Source organism: Ammospiza caudacuta, chromosome 8, assembly GCF_027887145.1.
Source record: "Ammospiza caudacuta isolate bAmmCau1 chromosome 8, bAmmCau1.pri, whole genome shotgun sequence".
NCBI lineage: Eukaryota > Metazoa > Chordata > Aves > Passeriformes > Passerellidae > Ammospiza > Ammospiza caudacuta.
This window is the reverse complement of record NC_080600.1, coordinates 12,888,279-12,915,958: the sequence shown is the minus strand read 5'-3', so window position 1 is coordinate 12,915,958 and position 27,680 is coordinate 12,888,279. Positions and strand designations below refer to the sequence as shown.

The window sequence follows — 27,680 nt, the reverse complement described above, 5'->3', positions numbered from 1 at the left end:
TGCAATTGCTGCAGAAATTTGAAAATTAGAAAAGGCTTAGCTTCCTATTTTCAGGTAAGGATTATATGAAATTTCAGGTGGAAGAAATTTTGCCTAAGCGGTATCTCAGAAAAGATATAGAAATACATTATTTCAGTTAGTGCTAAAGATTTATACTTAGTGCTAAAGATTTCTACTTAGACTAAAAGACTGAGGTCAGGCAAAAAAGAAATTACTCTTCTAAAAGTGCACATTGACAATGATAGTTCATAAAGATCAACACTCAAATATGTTCTAGGTGGTTGAAAATGGCATTGCCTGTCCAAACAGTCATAAGTGCCCTTTGGGGGATTGCATGTAGCAAAACAAGCTGAGACTCTCAAGTTTATTTCTACTGGTGCCAGTTATTTTTTTGCCCTCTGTGTCCAGATCAGAATGAGGAATGCATTGGGCAAATGCTGAGAGGGGTTACTGCAGCCACAGGGTAGCAGTTTGCATCTGTTTTATGGATCTAATTTTGTTAAGCTGGTTAGTTAATTGCCCTGATCCTGTAATTGACTTTTAAACTGACAACATCTCTAGCAAAGTGTTTCTTTCTCCCAGATGCTTTGCCCGTGTCAGAGTTTTGCTTAAGTTGATATTCCTGTGGGTGTGGATGGAGCTGAAGGTAATTCCCATTTAGAATACTTAGAAATAACCATGGGTAATACTTTCCTCTGTTTGGCAAAGCTAATGTTAACTCAGATTGACAGAAAATAATGTTAATCCAAAATACCATTTGCTTTATCAATATCTCAGAAGGAAATGTGGGCAGAGGATGGGAAAACCTTCTATCACTGCCTACTTTATGGCTGCCTTAGCATGATTTTCTGCAGTTAGTCTGTGAGGAGAAAGAGCAATATCTCCCTGTATATATGATAAAAAAGAAGGCTCTGGTTCTAAATGTAAAGAGAAAAGCTTTGTTATTGTTGTTGTGTTCTTAGCCTGCCCTTTGGGGATATGCATCCATCATTTCTGCCCTTAGAGGTAATTTCCAAGCCTTTGCCCTCTGTGTGGACTTCAGCAGGTGCATATACCAATTTGCAGGCATAGAAAAGGACACAGAAGGTAATTTCCTTCCATACCGCTCAGATTTACTACCTCTGGTTTAACTTTCTTGAGTCTCACAGTCTCCTTTACAGCCTGTGTGAGCCCAGCTTAAACCATTTGCTGTTAAATTGCCATTTTAGTGATGCAAAGACATAGGAAAGATGGGGAATATCTGTATCTAATTAAAGCAAAGGAGGCAAGCTGCGCACCACTAGAACTCCAAAGTTTGGTTTTGGCTGCTGCTTGTTCTTGGCTTTTCTACAGGGTGGATTAGAAGTTTTGATAATTTAGCACAGTATAACATGTATTGTCTAATATTCAAAGGGTGAAATATTCCAGAGCTTGCACTTTTGACTTCTGGCATGTGAAATTTTAAATTTAAGAGGAAATGTTCTGAACTGTGGTGACTTAGCTTGACCTCGTAAAGGCTTTGAAGTAACTGGTGGTTTATTTAGTTTTAAATAAGTACACCAAACTGAATTTTTCTAAAGCTGCCTTAAATTTACCTGAAGTTTTTTTGACTAGTAAATGCATCAGAAATATCTAATGAGAGAAAATTTAAATATTTGGCATGAACTGTACATCTGAAATTTCATCCTTAGCCAAAATAAAATCATTGCCAGTGAAAGCTGCCTTGGGGATATTTTAGTTCTCTGTCCTGCATTTTGGGGTTTTGTTTGGTTGTTGTTGTTTGAAGTACTTTTTAAGTAAAAGAAAGAAGTGCAACAAAGTACAACACAAAATTAGAAGACTATAGTGCTTCTGACATTTCCATGAAGAGTTTATTGCTACATTTTGTCCCTCAGTTCTGGTCAAGTCATTGACCAAAGGTGAACCCAAAGCTGGACACCGGTTCTGATGCATTGGCTGCACCAGCACTTTGTTTATCCTGGCAAAAGCAGTTCCCTTTCCTGGCCACCTGCTCCCTCCCCATCCTGCTCTGAGCTGCTGCTGTGCCACAGTCCGCCTGAAAATTAAATATTTAATTTAAAAACTTGTATTTTGAAACTTTATCGCTTTACTTAGAACTGAATGAGGATACAGTTGTGCATAAATATTCACACTTCTAGATTCTAAGTTTACTGAATTCACATTTAGATTCTAAATGTGAATCCAAAGGAAACTGGTGTAAAACCTGTGAGTTTCATAGGATGTGCTCAGCTGCCAAACTGGGCCGGGGCCAATGAGAAAAAGCCTGAGTGGCAAACAGAAAAAAACAAAAGTCCTGGTACATTTTGCTTAGCCCATTTTCCCATTGCCTTGTTCTGACCTTGAGAAAAGTCTTTGAACTGTGGCAATACTGTTCTTGTAAAATTAGCATGTGTCAATGAAGAAATAACAAAAAAACTTTTAGAACTCAGCCAGCTGAGAAAATTCCTTCATGTCGTAAACATTTTCACAAAGGAACCTTTGGATCTCTTTTGGGTCATTACTTGGTAAACAGCATCAAGCAGAGTCATTCAGATAAAAAAGGCACTGCCTGAAAGGGGCACACAGAGCAGCAGCAGGCTCTGAAGCTCTTAAACAGCAGTGCCTGGGAAAAACCCCACTGCAGCATCTCAACCAGGGCTGTTACACAAGCCCTAAGGTCTGTCTGATGAGTTCATACATTCATACTGCCTTTGCTTTAATTCAAAACAGAAATAATTTTGCTTGAAGGGGGAGAAATTTTCCTTGGGGGACTATCCTGTATTTTTCACATATATTGTAGGATTTCTGAAGTTGAAGGGGACCATGAGGCTCATTGAGTGCATCTCTCTGCTGCTGCCAGGACTACCTAAAATTAAATCCTATGGCTAAGAGCATCATCTGTATATAAATGTATCTAGATAACTATACCTACATACCTAGTAACAAGGTGGGAGCTCTCCAGTTTGCTAATAGCTTGAAATCCATGGGAAAGAACTAATGAGCTATTCCCTTTTATTTAAAACAGTGTGTCAATTAGAACATCCATGCCACATCACAGCAGTGGTTTTGGCAGAAGTAAAATTGCAGGGAAGTTTACTTGGATATATTTCAAACCCATTTTTAAAATTGCTATAACAGGAATATAATACAGTTTTAAAAATTTTTAGAAGGGAAGTGCCAAAACTAAATCACTTTGATCCATCAGCTGTTAGAATTTAATAATTCACTATTCTGCCATCACCTTCCTTTCTGTTAATAGCTGTTTCTGGGATGTTTGGTAGTGGATTTTTACAGATAACTTCATTCAGCAGAGCAGCCTCCCTTTACAACTGCTTTGTGCTCGAGTGATTGCTCTGGAATTTCAGTGCCGTGGCTCCCAGAACTCTGAAGTGAACATGGTGAGTTCTGCCTGGCAGCATGTGTGTGGCTATGCTGATGGATTTTAGGCACAAGATACAGCTGGGTTAGGGCTATGGGGTAGAAAGGGTTAAGCTTGTAAAAGAAGGATAACTGTGTGCTAACACAATAGTAGTCAAATAGCACTGGAAACTGGAGGCATTAGGAGCTATAAACTGCTGGAAATCACAATTGCATATCTTGACAGCAAAGCCCCAGCAGTCTCTTGGTAAAGATTTTATTTTGCCAGAACCTCTCTTGCCTTCCTTTAACAACTAGTTCCTCAGGAGACACAAATCATTTTACTTTGCATCAATATTTTTAAAATTCCTATGTGGCATCTCTTTGGCAGGGTTAGATACCCTGCTGGCTTGTACCTGTGACCCTCAGTGAGTCCTGGCCATTCTTCCACATGGAAGTGCACCATCTCTACTCCTGGATTCATGTGTCCTAAAGTCAGTAGGAAGTTCATAATTTTGGACAAGGAGAGACAGAGCCTTCATAATTTATAGGGGTGGAATGGAAAGCACAAGGGCCAAGAGAAGACTTTTCAAATGTAAAATTGAGGAGGAAATACTCTTACTGTTTTTATCAGTGGAAATCCTATTTTAAAGAGCCAAAATTGGTGTGATGGGTAAAACCACAAAAAATCTGCTCTGCAGTCTGCTGTGTGGAGAGGACTAATGTTGACCAAAGGCAGGGATTGCAGAATATGCCAGGGAAAGAACCTTGTAGACATTCCCTCCTCCAAAATCTTATTTGGAGGGCTTTGTTGTGGTGGCACTTTTTGCTCAGGTTTTTTTGGTTGGTTTGGATTTTAACTGGACCTCCTCAGAATAACTTGCAATGTCATCCTCACCTGTGAACTGCTCAAAAGAAGTGTCAGAAAATAGAGGAAAACTAGCACCACTATCACTCAGTCATAGGTTCTTGCAACTTTAGGTGTTATTGGAACTGGCCACGAGTGTTGCCAATTACTGCTAGTAATTTCTTTTGGGTGCAGGTGACAAAACGTATCTGAATGGTTGCCAAAAGCTATTCATGGGAAGAAGCACCCAGGAGTAATTTAATCTGTGTAATCTCATATGCGGATGGTTCTGCAATCTCTGTGAGGCCTCTGACATGCAGCCAGAGTGATGCAAAAGCAAAAAGTGTGCTAATAAAGAGAATGCAAGATGTGAAACATCCCAATGAGCCAGTCCAAATTTCCTTCTTGCACAGACCATGTACCATGAGCTCAGCACATGGCCCAGGAGTTAAACAGTGAGGACTTTCTCCTGCTGAGCTGAACTGCCACCTGCACAGGGAAGGTGTTGCAGAATAACTCAGCGATAAATTGGGATATGCCACTGTGTCTCTTTATTTCTTTTAATCCCCAAGAAGACAGTAAATGCCATTGTGCCTCAACTTCTTCCTAGGAGAAACTCCTGGAAAGGAAGGTAGAGAGAGAATGTTTGTGTTTTATGAGGGAGAATGTTGTATTTTATGTACCTTTACTTGAAAGCTCCATAATTATCAGGAGAATGGAGTATTTCCCACACATACAGCTGTGAGAAATTATGGGATACCATTCAGCAGTTTGTTCAAATCCTGGCAGAAGTGATTCCCTCAGAAAAAAAAGGCAGATTACCCAAGTAGGAAGATTTCCAAACTGCCTTGCATTGTTCTGTAATGTAAGTGTGGAGATTTTGCAGCCCATCTCCAGGACTCAGCAGATCTGGTGTGTGTTACTGCTTGGCTGGTGCTGCCCGCTTGTGAAGCCCTTTTAGCCAGAGAAGTATTTCCCAGAAAGTTTGTGTGAGTGAATATGTGGAGGCTCTATCTGGAATTCCATTTGAGGCTACTAGTTTTGTTTGGGGTTTTTTTTTTTATTGCCAGTGCAGTTTGAACAGAAATTCAAATTAGGGACACTTTGAAAAGTGTTTTCCAACTTGTTTTTGCCTTTATGTTGGGCTGAAACAACCAAACACTGCCTGAGGTTTTAAATACTTCAAGTTGTATGCCTCCCTCCAAAAAGAACCAGAAGTAGCAAAGTGCCAAGAAAATACCCATCCCGACCCCATTTTCAGATGAAGGTTATGTATCTGTATGCAAACATGTTCAAGTCCAGTGTTACAGGGTTACAGCACTCTGCAAGGTAAATAATTTACACTGCACAAGTTTTGTGGTTTTCTCTTTGTTGTCTTTGGGAGTGGTTGTGTTGTTGGCTTCTGGGCACATTAAAGATTACCAATTAGTGAAAAATATTTGGGCATTTTTGGATGGGCCTGCAGTGCCATAAGAAGGCTCTCCCTCTTGTCCCACTCCCACAGAGTTGCATTCTCACTTGAAGTCAGATTTGAGAACTGCTTGGGGTGGAAGCTGCCTGTGTTTTTTGTTTTTTATGAAATGTGGTTTTCAAGTTCGAAAAAATGATTTTATTTTCTTTTTAATGACTGCTTTTTTTAACCCTTTTACTGTATGGTTGAAAGGGGAAATGTCTGGAGCTCAGCAAAGGTGCCACTTATTCCTGGGAGGATGGGGAAAAGTTATAAGTAGAAACAGCTGATGAGGCAGGATGGCTCTGTAGAGAAAGCAAGAGGAAGAGAAACGGGAACATCTGTTAAAGCCATACCAGTGACTGTTTTGGCTAAGTCCAGCTTGCAGTTCCTTTTTAATTCCTCATTCTGCAGTAGGTGTCACTGCTATCAGTGACAAACACAACCTAGGCCTTGGCAGTATCATTACAGGCAGCTCCTTTTTTGTTGTTGTTTTGCTTTAAGTTATCCCAGTCTTCACTAAATGCATGAATACGCACCACAAATAAAAATGTTATTTCAAAGATCTGAAAGATCTGATTTACCATTACAATTCCCCATTCTTTTCTCTCTGATGTTGCCTTTTAGTGGGAAAACACTTCAGCCAGAGGACTGCCAGACTCAGTTTCAGTCAATACCTGCCTTGTAAATCCCAGCCCTACTGGCTTTTGTGCAGATTCCCACTGTCACTGAGTGGAGTCGAGGGATTCATTCAAGACACTCAGGTTAATCTCCATCCAGAGTTCTTTTCTCTGCCCCATGGTGGACTTGTCAGATTTACAACAGCAGAACAACTTGGGAAGCATCATGATGTGAGGAAACCTACAAATGGTCTCTTTTCACTATTAATTTCTTGTGTGCCTAATACCTCCCGGCTCAGAGAGGGAAAGAACTTCCAGAGAATTAGTTTTGGTTTGTGTCTCATCAGAGCAGATGATTAATAAAAGCAGCCTGACTTTCTTAGCAGCACTGGCTTGCTGCCTCAGTCGATGGAATATATTGCTGTCCATCCCTAAGAAAGTTCTTAATTTTCTTTGGAAAGGTCTTGTTCAGACTAACTGGAATAAATGTTGAGTGAATAAATTCATGTAGTGATGCAAGAAATGCTTTCCTGCAGTTCAAACAGGCATCTGAATGACCTTCATCCTGCATTCTGTAATTAAGTCCATAAGTAGGGATGTCTAGAACAGGGCAGTGGTTGGGGATTTTTTTCTCTCTATATGTTAGCAACTGAGAGAAACGAGTGGAAAGCACAGAGTGTATTATAGGCTTGACTTGACATCTTATCTCCTGGGAAGAGTTAATAATTTAGCAGCAGATACTGGAGCAGTTGATGGGAAATGTCTACAGAACTACTAGGACCATTAAAGGAACTGAGCTAAGGGATGACTTTTGATATTGTGAAACAGAAATAAACTTGGACTCTGAATCAAAGCAGATTATTTCTGCCTTTGTTTATATGATGTTGTATCTTCTAGATAAATTAAAATAAGCAAGGCTAAGTGAGAGCAATATACAAACATGCATTTTAAATTTTTCATCCAACATTTGTTTTAGCATAAAGATTTTTGGAACTATTGTAGAGAAAATTATTTTGAACTCTTGTTTTTCTATACATGTATAGAAAACATACACTAAATTATTATTGCTGTTTTCTACTTGTGGTTCATCTCTTGGCTTGTCGTGTGTGCATCATTTTGTGGGTTAACCCTGCACAGATGTGCTTTATCATACTTGGGAGAGAAAATATTGGTGAATTATTTTACAGTAAGTTATTAATTCCAATTTCCTTAGAAGGTCAGGGTTTTTTCCCCTAGGAAAACAGACACAGCTGTAAATGAATAAAACATGTGATAAGTTTGAATTAATCACACTTGCCCCCAGTTTTCATGCAGAATTGAGCTCCTATTGCCCTTCTGTTAATTTAGATATATTTTAGATACCTGGTTTTAGTGAAGTCTCAGTCATTACACAAACATATTTATTCTTTAGCTAGCAGATCAAGGTCTTTAAAATTATCTATTCACTTTAGTTCTTATCATGTGGGTTTTCCAGGCAATTAGTAGCTCAAACCAAGGATATATTTCATATATGCTAATTGGTCTTCCTCTAAGTGTTTTAAGATACTTCAGATTTGAATTTCAGAGTCTCACCTGTGCAATTTGCAGCAGTGTTCCAGGATTGCATGCCACTGGTAAAAATAGAAGGGAGATTGTGGATACAACTTCAGTCTGGGTTAAGCAGGCACAGCTGATTTTACAGCACATTTCTTGTCTTTGCAGCAGGCTGTGCAATAAACAGCAGTGATTTCATATTTAGTAGTTCATATGTCCTACAAAAAGCTGTTTATTGTACTCTAGTTGTATTAGGAGGACCCAGTCCCGGCGTAAAAGCAGAAGAGTTTGATGTTGAATGCTTGCTTTTTGTGACTGGGACAGGGGTGAAATGAGCTTTTTGTGCCATAATCTCGGCCTGCCTGTTTGTCCTCCCCCATTGCTTATTCTCAGCTAAAATAAAAGCAACTACTGCTTTTATTTTAGCTGAGAACAGCTTCATTAATGCTGCCGCAGTGAGATACTTGGATCTTTGGAAATGTGGTGTAGTTGTAATAACTAAACTGGATGTGCAGAGCTCTTTTGTCGCAATGCAATCAGAAGGTTTTGTCTCAGTTCCAGTCTCAGCTTTGTGATCTTCTCAGGATACTTCAGGACACTGAAATATTAAGAGACAAGGACACTGAAATATTAAAAGGCAAAACTCCTTGACATTTCCCTTCCTCTTGAGGCAGTAGTCATGGCAGGGTTACACTGAATAGATGGTCTATGTGCTTCATAAATAATTGTGTATATTTTATGCTTTGGGTGAAATTTTCACTTCAAGAATCAATTCCAAGAAGAGTCTGCAGTGTAGGGTGGTAATAGCTGGCTTGGGTATTTGTGTTTTCCTCGCAATGACAGATAAACTGCATCTTCTGCAGATACAGAAACTATTTTGCAGCTCACAGTGAATCCTTGCTTTGCTGCTATCATCCTTGTGAAGCTGGAAGTTCAGGATGAAGTGGCTTCTCACTAGATCAGTTATTTCAGAAATGGCAAAATTAAATATCAGGAGCTCTGAAGAAAATGGGAAGCAAATGTGTGTGTTTGAAAGTCTGAGTGTATTTGAGGGAACTGACCTGCAGTGTGCAGTGGGCTCCAAAGGCAGAGATGGCCAGAGTGCAGTTTGTGCCTGGGGCTGTTTGCTCTGGGGTTGGCACAAACCCTCTGAAGGTGTTGGTTGAGGCACTGGAGGCAGCGGAGCAGGAAAACCCTGCTGCTGGAGCTCAGTGTTGGAAAACTGAGTGCCTTGTTTTGGTGCATCCCTGTATATTTCACATGGCATCACTGTGTGTGAACAGAAACAGAAAGGACCTCCATCAATTTGTTTTAGTTCAAAAATAAAATGTGAAACTCTTTTATCAGTGTTGGCTTTCGTTAATTCCTAAATTTCTTTCCTTTTTTTTTTTTTTTTTTTTTTTTGCTATTGCAGTTTGAGTTCATTCAGCTACAACATAAGATTGGCTGCACCAGATCTAAAAATGACAAAAATCTGGATCACATTTTTGCTGCTCTTTTCATTGGTTACTATGGTAAGTCTTATGAATTTTTAAAATCACTTCCAGCCTTAACAATCCTGTAGAGGGTACCACAGAAATTATTAATAGGGAAGCACAGAAAGAGCTAATCTTGTGTTCAGATGTAGCTCCTGCACAACAGGATCTTTATCTGTCTTCTGTTATCTGTTAAATTCCTTTGGCAATGGAACAGATGTAGTTTTCACCTGTGCTGAATCCAGCATATTCTCTGCTGGCTCAGAACAGTAGCAGTGGACAAGTGACACAGAGTCAGTACCCTGCAGACCCCAGGAAGAGCAGGAGGAGGAAACTAACTGAGATTCAGACACATCCTCAGAAATTGTAATTTCATCCCTTGTACAACAGTGGTACTGTATTTCAGTCTGCAGCTTTGTTTTTCTGTGAGGCTTAGTAACTTCCCATAAAATATCTAATTATTGTTAAAAATGCACTTAAAAAGTTCAAGTTATGGTCAAGATCAATTTTTTAAAGATTTTTTTTTATTTTAATTTTAATACCTATCAAAGTGGATGACTTGTCTTTTGAATAACATTCTCTATTCTGAGGGTTGACTTTATGGTTCACCTGACTACAGAGAAACCAAATAGCTCTGAACAAGCTAAATGCTTCAGTGCAAAAAAATGTATGGAAGATCATTTTTTATAAAAGATCACTTTTGGCCTGACTGAAATGTCTTTTAGATTAAATTTAGAGATATTTTACTGGGTTTTACTAAAGCTGTTCATATCCTTCTGACTGTCTCAGTACTTTCTATGCATGCTCTTCTTTCTATGCCATTCTTATTTACAAATCTTGCCAGTTGTTCCTACCCTATGTTCATTCAGGAGATGTTTATCAAGATTCAGTAGTAAGAATTACCAGAAAAACATAAAATCATATTGTCAGTAATAAGATTGACAGATCACTCTCTTTCAGTAAAATAATATTTAATGTACAATATTTGAAAAGATAGATGTTGAAAAAGTGTATGTTGGAGCTTGCACTTGTGATTTGCTAAAAGAAGTGTTTTTCTTCTTAGTTCTTTGCTACTGCTTCTCCTGCTGAGGGACAGCAGAACTCCTCAATGGACTTTGCCCAGCTGAGTGTTACACGGAATAAAATCATGACAGCACAGTATGAATGCTACCAGAAGATCATGCAAGACCCTATTCACAAGAAAGAAGGTAGAGATTGCTTTCTCATGAGGTTTTACTAATAAGTTGTCAACAGATATTACTACAGTAATTCAGGATCCTGTAGTTATATTAATTTCTTATCTTGCTAGCAATTCTTTTTTTTAGGTTGTAACATTATTTTCCCAATTTTTTTATAAACATCACTTTGGGATGCATGAAGTAGTATGTTGTGCTATCTGCCCATAGCACCACTTCAGATACAACACAAAGCTTTTCTTTCTGATGAAATAAGACAATGTTAATTTAAGTAGATAGCTACATTAAAAAATCATGACTAATTAATCTTACCACCTTATTTCATTTCATTTCATGCTCTTTTTATATCTCTGTCTGCCTGGTCACATCTGCCTTTAAAAATTGTAAGTATCTTACTCCACACAGTTTCCCTGCTCTGAGGGTTGTGCTGGTGTCATTACTGCTTTTCCTGATAAGTCAGAGCTGACCTCAGCCACCCCACCTGCTGCTGTATTCATTTGGAAGCTTCTGGAAATGCTGAGTGGCTTTTGAGGCAAGGAAAGGTGAAATTGTGTTCTTGTACAAAGAGATTTTTCTCTTCTGAAATGATTCTTTGGGGGAGCTGAGTGCCTGGAGGTCAGGACTGGATGCAGACATGGCAGTGTAAGTTCATGCCCACAGCATAAGGGGCCTCACAGCTTCAGAATGATCTGCACAAATTGGAAAACCTTCACATGAGGAGGAATGACAGGACATTTGAGAGCTGCAGCCTTTGAGATGGGGACGTTAATCAGCCTTTAAAAGAAAACTGAAGCTCTTCATAAATAATAAAAACATCTTGAAATTTGTCGGGAGGCACACAGAATGACTGTGTCATTGACTTTTGGGAAGGAATCTGTTTGTAAAATGCCAGCTCATTCTCAAGGAGGTTTATTTAGGCGTTGAAATGTGTGTGAGCAATGAGGCATTGGAGCAGGCTCTTGAGGCTCACTGGATTCCCTGTTCCTGGGGCTCTTAGGGAAGTGTTTGTCCACAGTGGCTGCTGCAGGCTCAGCCCAGCCTGAGGCAGAGCAGCTGGGGCTGCCTCCCAGCCAGCCTTTCTCCTGGCTTCTGTGTTTTCTATGAACAAGCAAACACATGTACAGGCTTGGTGTACATCCAAAATAGAAATAAATTCAGTAAAGCAGTCTTTGAAAGAGTGAGGCTCTTGGCTAAGGTACATTATCGACTACAAATCAGTTTAGGGGGTTTTGCCCACCATGTTCTAGATCTGAGGTTTGCCAGTTGTAGATATAGGCCATTTCAAGGTGAAGGAGAGAAGATTTTGAAATGTGTTCAAAGAAATGTATGCATAAGGAACTGCTATCTCTGTTAAGTGAAGTTTTAATCAACCACTGCCAAATCTTTTCTCTTTTTTCCCCCATTGCTGCAAACCTACCTTACCCTGTCCTACACCTTACCTTTGAAAGACCATTCTGAAGCAGGAGATATTTGATTCCCAGGTCTCTCTTTGTTTGCAGGTCCTTACTGCAACAGGACCTGGGATGGCTGGTTGTGCTGGAGTGACGTTGCTGCGGGAACCGTGTCGGTGCAGCGCTGTCCTGACTACTTTCAGGATTTCAACCCATCAGGTATGACTGCATGGGCTTCTACATCAGTGTATTTCTCACTGAAATCACAGTCTGGGGGCTTGCTGTCTCTCGTTTGCCTCACTCAAGTCATTAGTGCTCCAAGATTTCAGAAACTCAAGATTTGTTATTTGCATTTTCCTTTTATCTCATAGAAATCTGACAAGTTACTTATTTTCTTTCCTGAGCTGTGTCCCTGAGGGATTCTGTAGATTAGCAGTAGGAATTGAAGTTAGATCACACTTTTTTCTTCGTAGAGATGAGCATTTCTGACAGACAAGAAGAAATATGACTTACTCCTTTCCTCAGTTTAACAGTTGAAGTTAACAAAGAGGTTCTCCCACTTTGAATCGTTTCCTGTTTCTATGGGCTAAGCTTTGTGAGCGTGTGGAAAATGTAATGGATTTCTTTGTATTTCCCAGGGTCTTTTCATGCCTATTTGATGATAGAAATCACTGTGTTTCCAGCAATTTTCCAGTTTGGTTCTTTGAGCAGTTTTGCTATTTATGTTTTCCTGCCTGTCCAATACTAATTTATAGTGGTAGGATGTTAGTTAATTCAGTATCCATCTTAGATGTTAAGCAAGCCATTTAAATATTTTTGTCACTTCATCTAGTAGTTCTCTAACAGTTAGTTCAATGTATTTTGATACTTAATGGATTGGAGAGGGAAAATCTATTTGTTTTCTTAAGGAGAATCACATCATCCCTTGCCCTTGCCAAGGAAAAGCAACAGCCTCAAGTTTCTCAGAATTCATAGTAACAAGCAAAGTCTCTCTAGTCATATTAATAAAGCTGTCATGTGTTTGCCAATCTTTATTAAATGCTTGGCATCAGGAAAGAGAATTTCAGTGCTGACTGTTGTGTTTTTCTTTCACTTTTCTTCTTTTGTTTTTCGTTCCGTCAACTCTGATTGCAGAAAAAGTTACGAAGATCTGTGATCCAAATGGGAATTGGTTCAGACACCCAGAAAGCAACAGGACCTGGACAAACTACACCCAGTGCAATAGCTATACTCATGAAAAAGTGAAGGTAGGACAGGAATGAGTGCGTGGTACCCACGTCAAGAAACTGACCTGAGAATCTTTACAAGTTTCTATATGTCAAAAGTAGCGGGTCTGTGTATGAATGCTATTTCTATAGATTTCAGTTTATCTTGAGGATGCCCATCCATTACAAGATTTAGAAAAAGAAAAACTAAGTCTCTAAATGACCTCTTAGAGTTACTTTGTGATATGTGAGAATACAATGGGCAAAACTTCATATTTTGCCCTGCTCCCCAACTCTATGTCCACTAATACTCCTTATGTTTATGAAACATTCAGTCATGGGAAGAAGCAGTAAATTGAAACTGTGAATTCCCAAGAACCAGGAATACAAACCACAGACCAGGACAGGCTGTAAGTTAATTTGGATCTCATGTTAAAGGGCTCAGTAGAAGCAGACTGTGTCAAAAAATCTGTCCTGTAATAGTTTCTAACTGCCTGCACCACTGCTCTTGAATGCCTTAGGGTACTTAGTTAAAAACCATATTGGGCAAAAGATGGTTACAGAGGATAAGGCGTTTTATTATTGCTTTTTCTGAAATCATGAGAGTTTGATTTTGGTAATGGCAGTTTAAGTCTATTAGCAGAATTACCATAATTCATTGGCTCTTGCTAATATTGTGCTGGGAATGGAGGATATTATTCAGAAAGGAGCAGATCTATGACAATCCCTCTTTATGAATGGTGAAGTGGTTCCCCTCAGGCTGTTTTGCCAGCATATTCCAACTCTGTCACAAATCTGAATATTCCACTGTATGGAATAACAGCTCCAAGGACAGCCTTACTGCAGTTGTGTGTTGTTTTGTTGTTTTGCTCTGCAGCAGCATTATCTCCTCACTGTGCCTGGAAGGTGGGTGGGACACTGCACAGTAACTGGGGCTGTTGTGCTTTGTTAATTCTCATTTTTAGTGCCCTCAGCAGTACTCCCTGCTCTACCATGCTCTTGTGCCTGTTCTAAAGTGTGGGGCAATCTCTAAATCCTTAAAATGCCCTTCTGCCTGGGTTGGCCACTGAGTGAGGGGGTGGTACAGGATATGGACCTGTCCCAGAACAGCTGCTGTCATTTATACATCTCAAATTTTAGCATTTTGGGGTAATGCTCGATTTTTCTCACTCACAAATTGTTCACTTTCTGAATTTCACAATAAGTTCCATTTATACCTATTGCATTGATGTTTGGTTTTTCTTTTAAAGGAAGCTATCTCATTTAAAAAAATAATTTTAATTTGAAAATTTCTAGTGCACATTCAAGAGTTACCCTTGTGTCATCTTACAACCTTCTTAAAGTTTTACTTGTAATCGTTTAATCATTTTTTTAATCTCAAAAGTCAGTATGTATAGCAAGCTGCTATTACTCTGTTCTAACTTAGAATAATAAGTTCAGGGGATGCACAGAGTTTGCAGTATGTGAGCGTTTGGATGTGCTCTAACTCTCCCTATGGAACCCAAATAGTTGTGCTTTATTGTGTGAGTATAAAGTTCAACCTGAAAATCTTCCTTTCCTTATGTGCCAGATTATACCCTTACATTTAGTGCAGTAAGGGTTTTTTGCAAGACATGACTAAAAGGAAAGGTTTGCTACTTTCTGATAAATCTTATTAGTAAATAAATATATTAGCTACAAGAATGAATGATAACATGAACATATTCCAAATATTAAATCACTAGTCCCTTTTTTTTAACCTTTTTTACCTATCCAGAGTTTCATTATACCATAATTGGTAGCAGGCTTATTTAACATAACATAATATTGAAACATAATTGTGACTACTTAACATAATAGTCTTCACTGTTTTTGAGTTATTGTCAATTTTTTCATGCCCTTCCTGAAATGCTCAATAAAAACTGAATTTCCAGTACCATAATCATAGCTCACTCTGAAAATGCTGAGAAAAGACTTGTTCCATCATTACCTGAAATGGTTTTGTTTTCTTTTTTTGTCCTTATTAGTACTAGTGACTAGAAAGTCACTTTCATTGCAAGAAGAGATGTATAAATATGTGCTTTATCAGCAGTAGCTCTGTCTGAATCACTTGGCTTTGTTTTTGTCTTGCAGACTGCTCTGAACTTGTATTACTTGGCCATCATCGGACATGGACTTTCAATTGTATCACTTCTGATTTCTCTTGGCATATTCTTTTATTTTAAGTAAGCACATTTAAAATCCTTCATCAAATCCCAGTGGTTGCCACAATCCTGGTTTCAGTGCTTTGGAACACCAGCCATCCAAATAAAATTAGATCAAGCAGGAAGGTGAAGAAAGCCAGTATATAGGTTTGCCATTGGACTTTATATTGTAGTAAAAATGCAGGTTTCTTTTCTCAGAAATCTAAAATCAAAAACCTGTAGAATATATTGAAAATAGGAAATGGGAAAAGGTTTGTTCATTTTGGGTTTGTGATGTCTGGATTTTTTTAGTGATAAATGACAGTATGATACTGGGAACTGGACACAGTGATCCTTGTGGGTCTCTTCCAAGTCCGGATGTTCTATGATTCTGTGTTATGCCAAGCATCAACTGGACTAAAGAGCAAGTGGAAACCAAAATAGTGATGACATTTGATAGGTACAGTAACATTCCAAAGTGGTACTCACAAAACATGGCAACTGTAAGGGAAGTAAGGCTGAGAGCTACAGTAGAAATGGAAATAGTAAGAATAATCCCATTTTTTGATTCACAGTATTGTGTATGACAGGCTTGTCATCTGCTGACTAACAATTATGTCACCTTCTTGAAAGGAAGTTTGAGCAGTGTGTCACCATTGTCCCAACAGCTCGTAATACAATACACAGGCCTTTTAAAATTAGTCTTATTACTTCATATTTGGTGAACTTTCATTTCTTCCCTATGAAAGACTTGTTTTCTTTTCTTCTTCCTTTAAGAAGCTGCTGAGGCCTGGTGGAAGGGTGAACCCAGGAGTGTTGCCACATGGGCAGAGCTGAGAAAGACGAGTTGTTCCCTGTGCCAGCTGCTGCTGTGGCCAGAGCAGGCTGCCCTTGTCAGCCTGCTTTAATCATTTCATAAACACCTTCTCCTTGGCACTGCACATCTGCCCCTGCTGCCTCCCTCCGTTTCCTCCTGACATTTAAATAGCAATAGCAGGTACTGCCAGTGCCCGTGGATGCTGCTCTTCTCATGCTGTGGGCTTTGATTAGGTGGAGGCAGCTGATAGCTGATTAAAAAGAAAAAAAGTTCTTTTTAGTCTGTCTGAAAGCAGCACTCCCACTTTAGCTGTGCATTATTTCCCCAGGCTCCACAGCATTCCTGCAAATCCCCCACAAACAGGAGGGTTTCAACTTTGTAGCCTTTCCTTTGAAAATCCAATATTCAAGATGGCATTTCAGTTTTTTCTGATCTCATTTCATGAGGAGAACACATATAATTGGTTTTCAATCAATTTCTTTTGTATGATTTATAAAAACAACACTTCTTTCCAAATTCACTTTCCTTCCACAAACTCAATGTGTGAAATGGCTCTGAGTCATCATAAGAACTTTGATTTTGCATAAAAATGGACAGTACTGTTGCAATAAATGACACAAAGTTTAGCAGACTAAATCTCTAATGTGACAGGAAAAATGCTTTAACACATGGGAAAAGAAAAGGATTTGGAGTAGGAGATGATTTTATAAGTTCACAGAGAGTCAAGCATGATTTTTCTATACAATAATATGAAAACCAAAATAATTTCATCTTTACTTGTGGCATTTACTGCAAAAGCAGGTGATCTGCTGTGCTGCCATCCTGTGTCATGTTTGTCTCACCATCCAGAGATTTTCTTCTCTGGGAGCAGGATCATCCTTCCTCAGAGAACCACAGGGAATTAATCCAGACCCACAAACCACATTTTCTAGACTGTGGTTATGTTGGGATATAAAAGGAAATTACAAAATTCAAAGGAAGCTGAAGAAAGTCCTCTGCAAGCTGTTCTCTTGGGATGTACAGTTCCTCTAAAGTATTTTTAGTAGCAGAAGGGTATTTAAGGACCTAGATTAATACCAGGATGTATTATGTATCAGCTAAGGCTTGGATAATTATTCATAGCTTTAACAGGTGGACTTTTTTTTTCCCTATTGTGGGAGGTGTCTTTGAATTTGTCATTTCCAAAACATTTAATCTGTAAGTCAACTGACAGTTTCCAGATAACATTTTCTGGATTTCTGATCATTAGGATATCTTTAGATCTGACTAGGAATTTGGAACTTTTCCTCAAAGGAAATATCAACTGTTTGGGATTTGAATTATTTTTTAGGACTAAAATTTTTCTGCGTTTTAGGTTTTGTTTTTTCTTCATAAAATTTTCTCCTTAGAAATACTTGTCCAGCTTGTGACTTGTGTTCCCCTAGTGCATTGGAGTTCTTGGTTTAACAGAATGAGATGGGTCATAGCTTGGAACTCTGAACATCTCTGAAAACTCATCTATGAGACATAAAAGACATAAAAGTAACTCTTTGCCGTGTCTCTGCTTTGTCATTCTGTAGCATACTCGAGATCATGCATGTGATGCAAATGTTAAAAATAATTGCATGGTTTGCATAAAGAATGAAAAATGAGGCAAGAGAATACTTAAAAAGCAGTGATTTAGGATAAAGGCGAGCTGCAGTTTCAAAGGTGCCCCCACCTAAAATCAAAGCAGACAAAAAAAAAAACAAACATTTGTTGATCAAGTGTCACATCAAATCCCATGACAGCATTCACACAGGAGAGCAGCAGTGTGTTAAAGAAAGAGAGAGTGGGCAAAGCGCTGATTATTGGATTGTTATGGAGACAGAGCTACCTAAATCACTCAGTTAATGTCATCTGAACAGATCATTCCCCTGGGTGCTTATGTGGATCTCACAGGTTGAGTTTTGCAGTATTAAAATACCATAAAAACTTAGATCTCAAACCCACTTAGGGGCTTTTGAAAATGTCACCCGTTTTCCTGTTGGAGAAATTAATTGTTCCCTGATTCCCAAGATATACAGGAGTCAAAAAAAAAGAAAAAAAAAAAAGAAGGTAAATAAATAATATAGTAGGAAGTCTCTCTTTATTTGAGGTTTAATTGAGGGGTTCATCATTCAAATGTACTTAGATCTACTTAGATCATAAACATGAGAATTAAGTGATTAAAGGATATTATGTCATTAAGATAAACAGTGAGAATAAAGGACTATAGGAAGGATAACAGGAGAGAGAGGGTGGGGAAGCTTGGGAAGCTTAGGAAAAATCTTTTTATTACCAAAAACAGTCTTAGTTTTTAAATGTCATCAGTCTTGCTTTCTGTTTCTTGTCCGGTGATCCTCTCAGTCCTTTCATGCATGGGTGGAGGTGGGTGTGGATGGGTGTGTTTGAATATTCAACAGGAACAGCTGCGGGATGACCCGGAGCGATGGCCCCATTAGCTGTACGTGCTCTTCCTCGCCTGAGCCTTGAGTCTTAACAATAAGCAGACAGAATTCCAGAGCTGTTCAGGACTTGTTTACACAAAGCCCTTCGCTGCAATCTAGCATTGTCTCTCTTTTCATATATAAACATACAGGGGGGAAAAGAAAACACAGAAAAATACATTTGCAAAGAATGTAAGACCCTGTATGTTATAATAATTAAATTTTATCTTTTTTTGGGTATTAAAACAAGACTCAAATAAAATCTTAAAGAGCCTAATGGAATATATTTTTCCTCAAACTCATATGCAACCCTTTTTCCAAATCTTGAAACTTTTTCTTTTGTGTTTTCTTCAGCCAAATGACACGTGGTAACCAAAGTTTCCTGTAGGTCCCTGTTAAATGGCAGCACTGGTTAGAGAGGGGTTTCTTTCTCTTTGCCCTGTTTTTAGTGCCATGGGCTTGGAGTGTCTCAGGGCAGTGAGTACTGTGAGCTCAGTGCAGGGTCTGTGGGTGCTTGGTGCCCTGCAAAGGATGCAGCCAAGGCTGCCCTATGGCCAGGCTTGTAGGGCTGTCCTCTTTTTCCTTTGGTCACCTTGGTTGTTTCATCTGTCAGCAGTTTTCAATGTACTCCTCCAGCCTTTGTGAAGATTCCATATCTGCATTTCTCTGAAAAAATACAAAGGTGTCCCTTCTATCCTCTCAAATTAAAAACAAATCACCGATGTCCCTCCTTTATCTTTTCTTCCAGGCATGCTATTTGAAGAGGCCAGAAAACTTGACTTAATTTTTTTTCCCTTGGGTGACAGTTTAGACATGTCCCCTGCTGCCCTTTTGAATGTGCTTCTTATTTCTCTCAGTGGCACGTGTGTAAGTGGTAGATTTTCTCCCCTAGTTGGTCATTCCCAAGGGTCAATCAGCTGCACTCCTTCTCTCTGGCCATTACCTGGGGACAGGCAGGTGTGGGGACTCTGCAGCAACTCAGTGCTGTCTCTGAAGCAGCCCAGGAGTTCACTGAAAAGCTTGAATGAAAAGCAGTCCCTCCTTCTTGATTACACTGAGTTATTCCTGCTTCCTCTAGGATGGCAGAAAAACAGAAAGTTGCTGCACCTAAGTTCAACATTCTTTGATATAGTTGAATTTCTGTTTGGTTTTTTTTGTTTGTTTGTTTTATCTTTCAAAGATATTCTCTCTTTAATTTTATTGCAAGATTAAAAGCAAATTTTAGAAATTAACACAATTAAATGCAGTTCTCTAGGGATTTTATAATTATGTCCTATAAATTGTTTATAACTTAGTTATACACAAAAGTCAGGGGGAGATTTGTATTACTTTGCTTATTTAGATAATTCTCTAGCTTTGGGCTGAAGAAAAGGATATGAAAGGTCTGATTTGGGTAAATGGAAACAGGGTAAGACAGCTTCATCAAACACAGGTGTGATAGGTAATTGGGAAATTCTTCAGGAACTAACCAAAAGAAAAGTAAATCTTCTGAAAATTATTATCAGCATTTAAATAGTTTTCAGCTGGACACTATAAGCATATTGGATCTAAATGTACTTTCTTTCTTCCCTTTGCTGTATTAAATTTGCTCTGGACATGAAGAAAGTGTTGGTGTAGGACTTGTTAGTAAAATCAAGAACTCTAACATTTTCAAATGTCAGAGTTGTCCCCAGGTACACATAGCTGTCCTCCCATGTACTCATTTGTTCTTGTTTCTCTTTTCCAGGAGCTTGAGCTGCCAAAGGATTACCCTGCATAAAAATCTGTTTTTCTCTTTTGTTTGCAACTCTGTTGTAACAATAATTTCACTGACGGCCGTTGCCAACAACCAGGAGTTAGTTGCAACCAACCCAGTAAGTGAAAGTCTGGCAGAGTGTGCGTGTTTGTAGGTGAGTGGCTCAGAGAGTGCTGCAGCAGAGGTGGGAGTGCACAGCTGATGGAATGCTCTCTGCAGATGTCTCACAGTGCCTGGCACGCTGCACTCTCCAGGCTGTGGAATGGTAAAAGTGGGGCTGAGCTCACTGGATGCCTCTGCCCAGCTCCACAGAGTGGTTTTTTGCCCTGAAACAGCTGCATCTATTCTAGATGGCTGTGCTTTATTGTGAGAGTATAAGGGTCAGGGAGGCTGACAGCTGAATTCACCAAGGAAGGGCAGGAAAAAAGGTTTTGCAAGACGTTTTGGATCTGTCTTATGGCTTTAGCATGGCCATCTTCAGTTAAACTAAGAAAAATTTTTATTTTTGCAACACAATATTCTAAAGATGAAGTACATAAACAAACAAATCCCTAGCTCTGGCTTTATTGTTTTTTAGACATGGAAGATAAATCTTAATTCTGAAGTTAGGTTAAACACTGCAGAAGTTGAATTGAGTAAAAAGATGATTTCCTTTTCTCCTGTAGAAGCAGTCATCAATGTGCTGGAAAACATACCTGAGATAGCTGCTAATAATCATCATCAAGTGAGTTAGGTAGCAGAAAATGGTAAAACAATATTGGGTTTTGGTTTGTTTTAAGCCAAGTGGCAGAAATAGAACAATCAAACAGGCAGCAATATTGGAAGGATGGGAAAAAATGTTTTAATGTGACCAAATCTGCAAGTTAGCTGTTGCTCCTTGTTCACAACCTCACATACTTCCCAATAAATTATATTTATAGCATTTCAACTGTAGAATATATTTGGAAGCTAAATACAAATAATAAATGCCAGGCTTCTCCCGAACCTACTGTGAGCTCTCAGTCCCTATGTGCAGTTATGACTAGGTTAAAACTGGAAGTATTGTAAGCATTTTAAAAACATAAATTGTTCTCTGAGGTAGTTATATGTTGTGATGGGTAAAACTGAGAGGAGATTACCCACATCAAAGTACATTTCTTGTGGGGTTATTATCAGATAATTTAAAGATTTGGAATGGTTAAGTGTGGTAAGGTTTGCAATAAGGCAAAATATCATAGCAGCATTCTGTCACGCTGGAGGATGTCAGGGTCCTCGTGTTTGAATAATAAAAATCCAGACTCAGTTATTAGTTTTATGTCACCACAAAGTAGGGGATTGTAATGTGAAGAAAATTCTATTTTAAAAAGTAAATAAATATGTAATTGTATTGAAAAGCAGAATAAACATTATTTCCAGTGATATTTTTTTCCACTTTGCAAATAAAACTCTGAGATTTCTGCAAATTATAAATTTATGTTATACCCTGTTTCTTTTTCCCTGCAGGTTAGTTGCAAAGTGTCACAGTTCATCTACCTGTACCTGATGGGTTGCAACTACTTTTGGATGCTGTGTGAAGGCATTTACCTGCACACACTGATTGTGGTGGCTGTTTTTGCTGAGAAGCAGCACTTGATGTGGTATTACCTTCTTGGCTGGGGTATGTGCTTTCACCTTGTGCATTTTCAGGTCAATGCAGCCTCTTCCTCCCTCAAACACCCCTACCTTTGCCTCTCCGAGCTGTAGCTTTGAGTGACCATGGCACACCCCAATTCTTTGTCTGGAGTGTTTGAACAAGCTTAGAAATATTAATGTAGGAAGTTGTGTGTACCTCTGCTGAGAGAGGGAGATTATGCGTCTCTGGAGTCAGGAAGTGACTCCTCCTTTGTGTAGAGAAAATAGTCTCCTATATAAAAGAGACCTTAAGAAGTAATTATTCATTGTTCCTCACCTCAAAGATGTTTATTCAGGAGTGAATGTTTGTTTTCAGAGAAGTCTCGCCGTGCCGAGGGTGGAGGGTCAGGACTGAGTTGGAGATGGCTGAGGATTTATTTTTCCAGCACTTCCATTTGACCTGTATTGTTCACTAAGCAAACACAGAATAGCAGTAACTGGACATCTCGAGTAGTATCAGTATCAAAACCAACAAGCCAAGCCCACTCACCTCAGATAGTGCACAAGGGCTTGTTCACAAAGTGAAAGTGAAGGCTCTGGCAGCCTCCCTGCACTGGCACACCCAGCTCCAGTGTGATGGGTACCTGGGTCACTGCCCCACTGCAGGCACAGCTGGGAGCTCACAGGTGCTCAGCAGCTCCTGAAGATCAGGCACCACCAGAGGGTCAAGGGCCCAGATGACTAATTTACTTATTCTTTTCAATTTTTTTTTTCATTTGGCTTAATTTTCTGAATCTAATTTCAAAGTTGTTTTTTTAAATACAGCAAGGTGTTGATAGTTTGTCCTCATACCAGTGAGAACATGCTCTCCACTGGCCACACTATTGAAGCTTTGCTCATTAATGCAACCACCATTTTAATATTACCTTCCTATTGCTGGAACTGCAGATTGCAGCCTGAAAAGCCTCTGTTAATGAAGATAACTTGTATTCTAAAAAGTTGATTTGCCTTTCCTGCTTGTTGCTGTGGATTTCTTGGCAAGTCAGTGGGAATAAGGTTTCACACAGCCCTCAGAAAGAAATCTAAGGAAAGAAAGTTTAAATTGGTCCATGTTAGTTTATTTTCTCTGCAGGTATATAGTTTGGGTGAGATGAAAATACAGAAGATTCCTACAAAATATGCAAGTTTGCTTAGGTATTAACCAGGTTTTACTAATGAAGAAAATGCTGGCTTTTTTCTCCACAGGTTTTCCACTGATCCCTGCCTGCATACATGCTGTTGCAAGAAGCTTATATTATAATGACAAGTAAGTAGCTTCAGCTTGCTTTGCGAAACTTTTATATTTTCTTTAAGGTAAAAAAAAAAAAAAACCAACAAAGCTAATAAATACCTTTTCTTTTTCTTTTCCTGTTTGTTTTCTGTAGTTGTTGGATCAGCTCTGATACTCATCTGCTTTACATCATCCATGGCCCTATTTGTGCTGCTCTCTTGGTAAGCATTTTCCAAATAATATTTTGTTTTCTTGTTTTTTTCCTGGCTGCTCTTGGTGGGCTTACAAAGGTAAGAGCCTTAAGCCAACATTTAGAGGTCACTGTCACTTGTGAGTCTGCTGCTTCACCCAGCAGGTGCTTCAGACACACAAGATACAAGAAGTCTTGGCCTTATTAAGGATCTGTGCTTCTGGTCCTTGGAGAAACTCAGGGTTTGCAGTGTTGATTATCATTCCACTTAAATGTTAGAGACAAAGAAGGACTAAACCTTACCTGGAGTAGTGGAGGGGAATTTAAAATCCTTCCTTGAGCTGAGAATGCCTCTCTTGGCCAGACTAATTGCCAGGTGGACCCTGCCAGGAGCCTCACTGAGCCGTGGCCAAGCAGCCACCAGACTGTCTGGGGTTCAGGGAGGGGCTTTGGGTGCCAGGACTGGCTGTGGTGGGAATATGGGATGGAGAGAAATCACAGCAGGTGATTGTGAGAGAGCCAGTGCAAATGGTTCTGCCAGTACCTGTGACTGGCCCTGTTCTGACACTAATTTAGCACTCTCTGCTTTGGCCACTGGGGTATTGCAGCTCCTCTGTTTCTGGAGTGCTCAGGAAATCTTAGAGCACAGTGTTCTGTCTGACACCCCAAGTCAGTGCCAGCTCTATTCAGTGTTCACTGCTAAATGAAATTCTGGGTGAGTAACTGAGGACATTACTGCATAAAAATCAATCTTGTAGGTCAGTTGCACCAGGACTGGATTTACCCCATGGAATTCAGGCAGTGGATTGTTGCTAAATAGAAATAGGTGTGCACTTAAACAACTATCATTATTAACATAATTAGCATAGAAGCATTCCATATGTCATTAGCCCCTGATGGTGTCTGACAGTCATTTGTTTTATTGAAGCAAAAACCTCAAGCTGATCTGGCCAAACTGCTGGGTCCATGGCTGCTGACTTTGCTCCCCACTTTTCAGTTCACAAAAAGAAGTTGATAGGAATAAAAACCTTTATGGAATTTCCTAACTTTACGGAAATAATTCCACTTTCTGATCTACACTTTGCCCTTCTGTTAACTTGTTAATGAATACCTGTGGAGGGCATTCAGTGCATGGAGGATTCTCTCAGAAGACCATTGCATAAATCCTGGGATTCTTGTGAATCCCTTTTTCATTCACAGTGAAATTAACTAGTGAACTTAAATTTTGAAGACTGTGATACCATGACAGACCTGAGCCCCTGTGTGTGGGCAGCCAGAGCAATACCCATGAAGTCATGGAGATCTGTGACCCTTGGGGTGTGGATTATTGCTGGTAATCTCTTGCCCTGTCAGACAGGTCTGCTGTATCTGTTCATGTACGGATCTGCTATGCTCTAATCTGTAAACTTAAACTCAGTTCTAAATCCTTTCAGTTTTTATTCTCTCTGCTTTACACAGGAGATGAAACCCTGTTTTCACAGAAAAGTATTGGGGTTTTTTTGTGGGTTGTTACTTTCATTGTTCTGGTGTCTCTTCAGAGATATATCACTTAAGTAAAACTCTTTCAAGCTGAACAATAATTAGTATTAGAATTTGCTTTAAATAGCAATGTAAAAATTTGTGTAAAAACTGTGAGACTGTACTATCTTCCATGAAGTGGCCTCATTTTAGGATGTAAGGTCATTTTTTTCTCTTTCTAAGCAGTGGCCTCCATAAAAATCACACTGCAAGTGGCCGGACTCCGGTGGGATTCAAATGCTCTGGATCCATCCCAAATGACCAAGTCTTGTTTCTATTCAAGGCCACATTCGAAATGTTCTTTGATTTTACTGGAGGCATAATAATCATCTCTGTGGGGTTGGTCTGGGCAGGGTCTTTGTCCATCCTCTTTGCAATTTACAACTTTGTTCACCTGATATTCATATATTTTTCGTGACCGAACTAAAAGTGTTTCTCTTGTATTTTTCTTGCCTCAGTACAATGAGTAAATTTATTTGAAAATCATCTAGGAATAACAGATTAAACTGTGCATCTTGTCTGTAATGTGAAAGTACTTTAAAGGAGTTGTTTTCCTTTCTGGAGGCAAAAAAAAAAGATTTTTTTTGTTTCAATTCAGAAAAGACAAGGCAGGGCTAAAGATGTTAGATTAAATGCATGTGTTTAGGCTTTGTGAACAGAACCCTCATTTGCTTAAGCAGCTTGCTTGCCAGATACAATTTCCACACTTTACTAAGCATGACCTGCTTTAGTAGACATTTAAGCAACAACATTAAACTGCAAATTAGATAACGAGGGGGAAGACACTGTTTCTATTTGCAGGAGCAGATCTCAAAGAACGTGAAGGGGACTGTCAAGTGGGTGCCAGGGAGAATTGGCAGAAACCAATGGGAATTTAACTCTTGTACACCACTGAAAATCCTACAATTACATAAAGTTAAAAACAACGCTGCTTTTATGGCCCCTGTTGTTACGTAACTGTGGTCAGTTCTTCTGCCAAAGAAACAGGAGCAGACATAGGTTGCACTTTGATTGGAATTGTCTTCAACTGACCATTAAATTACAACTGTCTGCCTAAGCACTCACAATTAAAGAAACAGAGTGGGAATGAGACAGCAGAGGGTGATGTTAGTTTGCATGCTAGACAAATATTGATCAAAATCGAGGGGGGAGGGAAAAGGAATTGGTTTGCACTTCAGTGAAAGCAGTAGTGATTTCATGTAGACTTCAGATGTGCCAGTGCTCTTGTGGTTTTCTTTGTTTGGGTTCCACTGGATTACTTAGCTATGCCATTTTTTATATAGATATTGTCACAGGGATGTTCCTTTCTCCCTGCAATAATGTTATTTGTTGGTGTTGCAGTCTGACAGACCTCTACAGATGCAAGTTCTGAGTGAAGGTGTGCTAGAATGAAGCTCAGGTGCTCCCCTGTCTTTTATGTCCTTGTGTTTAATGATTTTAAGCTCAACTTGGTACCAGGCTTAGGAGTTTAGAAGTTGAATGCTCAGTTGTGTCCAAGCAGGCAAAGAAATGGAGCTGAACAACTGTACTAAAAGCCAGGCAGTGGCTACCAACTCATAACTAAAAATATCTGAGTGCCTTGAGTGAGAATGGTCTGTTTATATCATACTGAGGAAGAATTGAAACAGAATTTAAACTAAAAGGATTACTATACTACTTAGTGCAAACTCAGCATGGAGAAAAGTAGAAATATCAGGGACATGAGGAGAGTTTAATTCAAAAACTGCAGCCCCTATTGACTTAGGAACTCAGCTTCAGTTCATTGTCACTCTCAAGCCAGACTCTAAATGTTCCTGAGTTTCCAGTATAGGCACCAATACATTTTTTGTGTCTAGGATTGCCTTCTCTGCCTTTGTTTCTATATTTGCTCAGTTGCCTTGTTCAATTTTCAGGTCACTGTGGGGCTGTTGCTATTTCACTCTGTGTTCATTGTGCAGATAGTGCAACAGAGCTCCTTTGGGCTTTTCCAAACCATCACAATCAATTTGATGATAATGTGCATGCAGGGAGTTCCACTGCCCTACTTTTGCTTAAATGTAAAAATCTACTCAGCACCTTACTTAAAACCAGGACCTGCTTTCATGACTTTAATTAAAAATTCAGTTCATCCCAATCTCACTTTTATTTTCCGACAGAAGAGATATTCATCAAAAACTAGTGCTACATACTTGTACTGACACTCATCCTGTTCTGCTCAGCTCTGCCCTCTGCTTTGCCTCCTCCCTTTTTGGTATTTGCAGACTCTTTGCATGCTTAATTTTGTGCATTTTGGGTTTGGTGGGTGAAACAAATAAAAAAAATCCGTGCATATTTTAAAAGAACTCCCTCATTGGGTACTGCAATTTATGCCTGGCTGCTGCAGCTTTCATCTTCAGCTAGCACTTAAGGACAGTGTTATAGGAATTGGCCACACTGCCAAAACATGAGAGGACAGAAAACTCAGTGTTTGAGATGTGTTAATGTTGAACAAGTAGATTTGAGAAGGATTAAATTTAGAAATGGAGGAAGGACTCATTGTCTGCACGTACAATAGGAAGTTGGATAGGGATCGTGGGCTACATAAAATCCAAATAAATCCCTTGAGAAAGAGTCAGAAGACCTTGGGTGTTTAAACAAAGCTTAAAGGTAGCTGGAGGCTTCCAGGAGAACTTCATGCAGTAGTTTCCTATGTAAAACAGCTTCCTGTTAGAGTTATTTAAATAGCATGTAAGTAGAATATAAATAACATCCCATATCTGTAAAGGACCATGTTGCTATAATAGCACAGAGCTATTTATCCTGAAAGCCTGAACTGACAGAAAGAATTCTGTCAGGGCTGTGGAGCGTAACAGCCACAGTCTGAAATGCCTTCCCTGCTTGCACTTGTGCTACAGCAAGACAGAGAATTCCTCCTAGACC

General features: G+C 39.3%; 1 protein-coding gene across 1 annotated transcript in view; it reads left to right on the top strand.

Moving 5' to 3' along the window:
• The window catches only part of CALCRL (calcitonin receptor like receptor), a 64,559-nt gene that overhangs the window by 23,899 nt on the left and 12,980 nt on the right, over positions 1-27,680 (top strand). The window contains exons 2-10 of the mRNA XM_058809284.1: positions 9,201-9,300; positions 10,325-10,469; positions 11,957-12,067; positions 12,983-13,095; positions 15,166-15,257; positions 20,206-20,332; positions 21,697-21,850; positions 23,050-23,110; positions 23,229-23,295. Of these exons, the coding sequence (XP_058665267.1) occupies positions 9,250-9,300; positions 10,325-10,469; positions 11,957-12,067; positions 12,983-13,095; positions 15,166-15,257; positions 20,206-20,332; positions 21,697-21,850; positions 23,050-23,110; positions 23,229-23,295 (921 nt within the window). The 5' untranslated portion in view covers positions 9,201-9,249. The remainder of the gene's footprint in view (positions 1-9,200; positions 9,301-10,324; positions 10,470-11,956; positions 12,068-12,982; positions 13,096-15,165; positions 15,258-20,205; positions 20,333-21,696; positions 21,851-23,049; positions 23,111-23,228; positions 23,296-27,680) is intronic.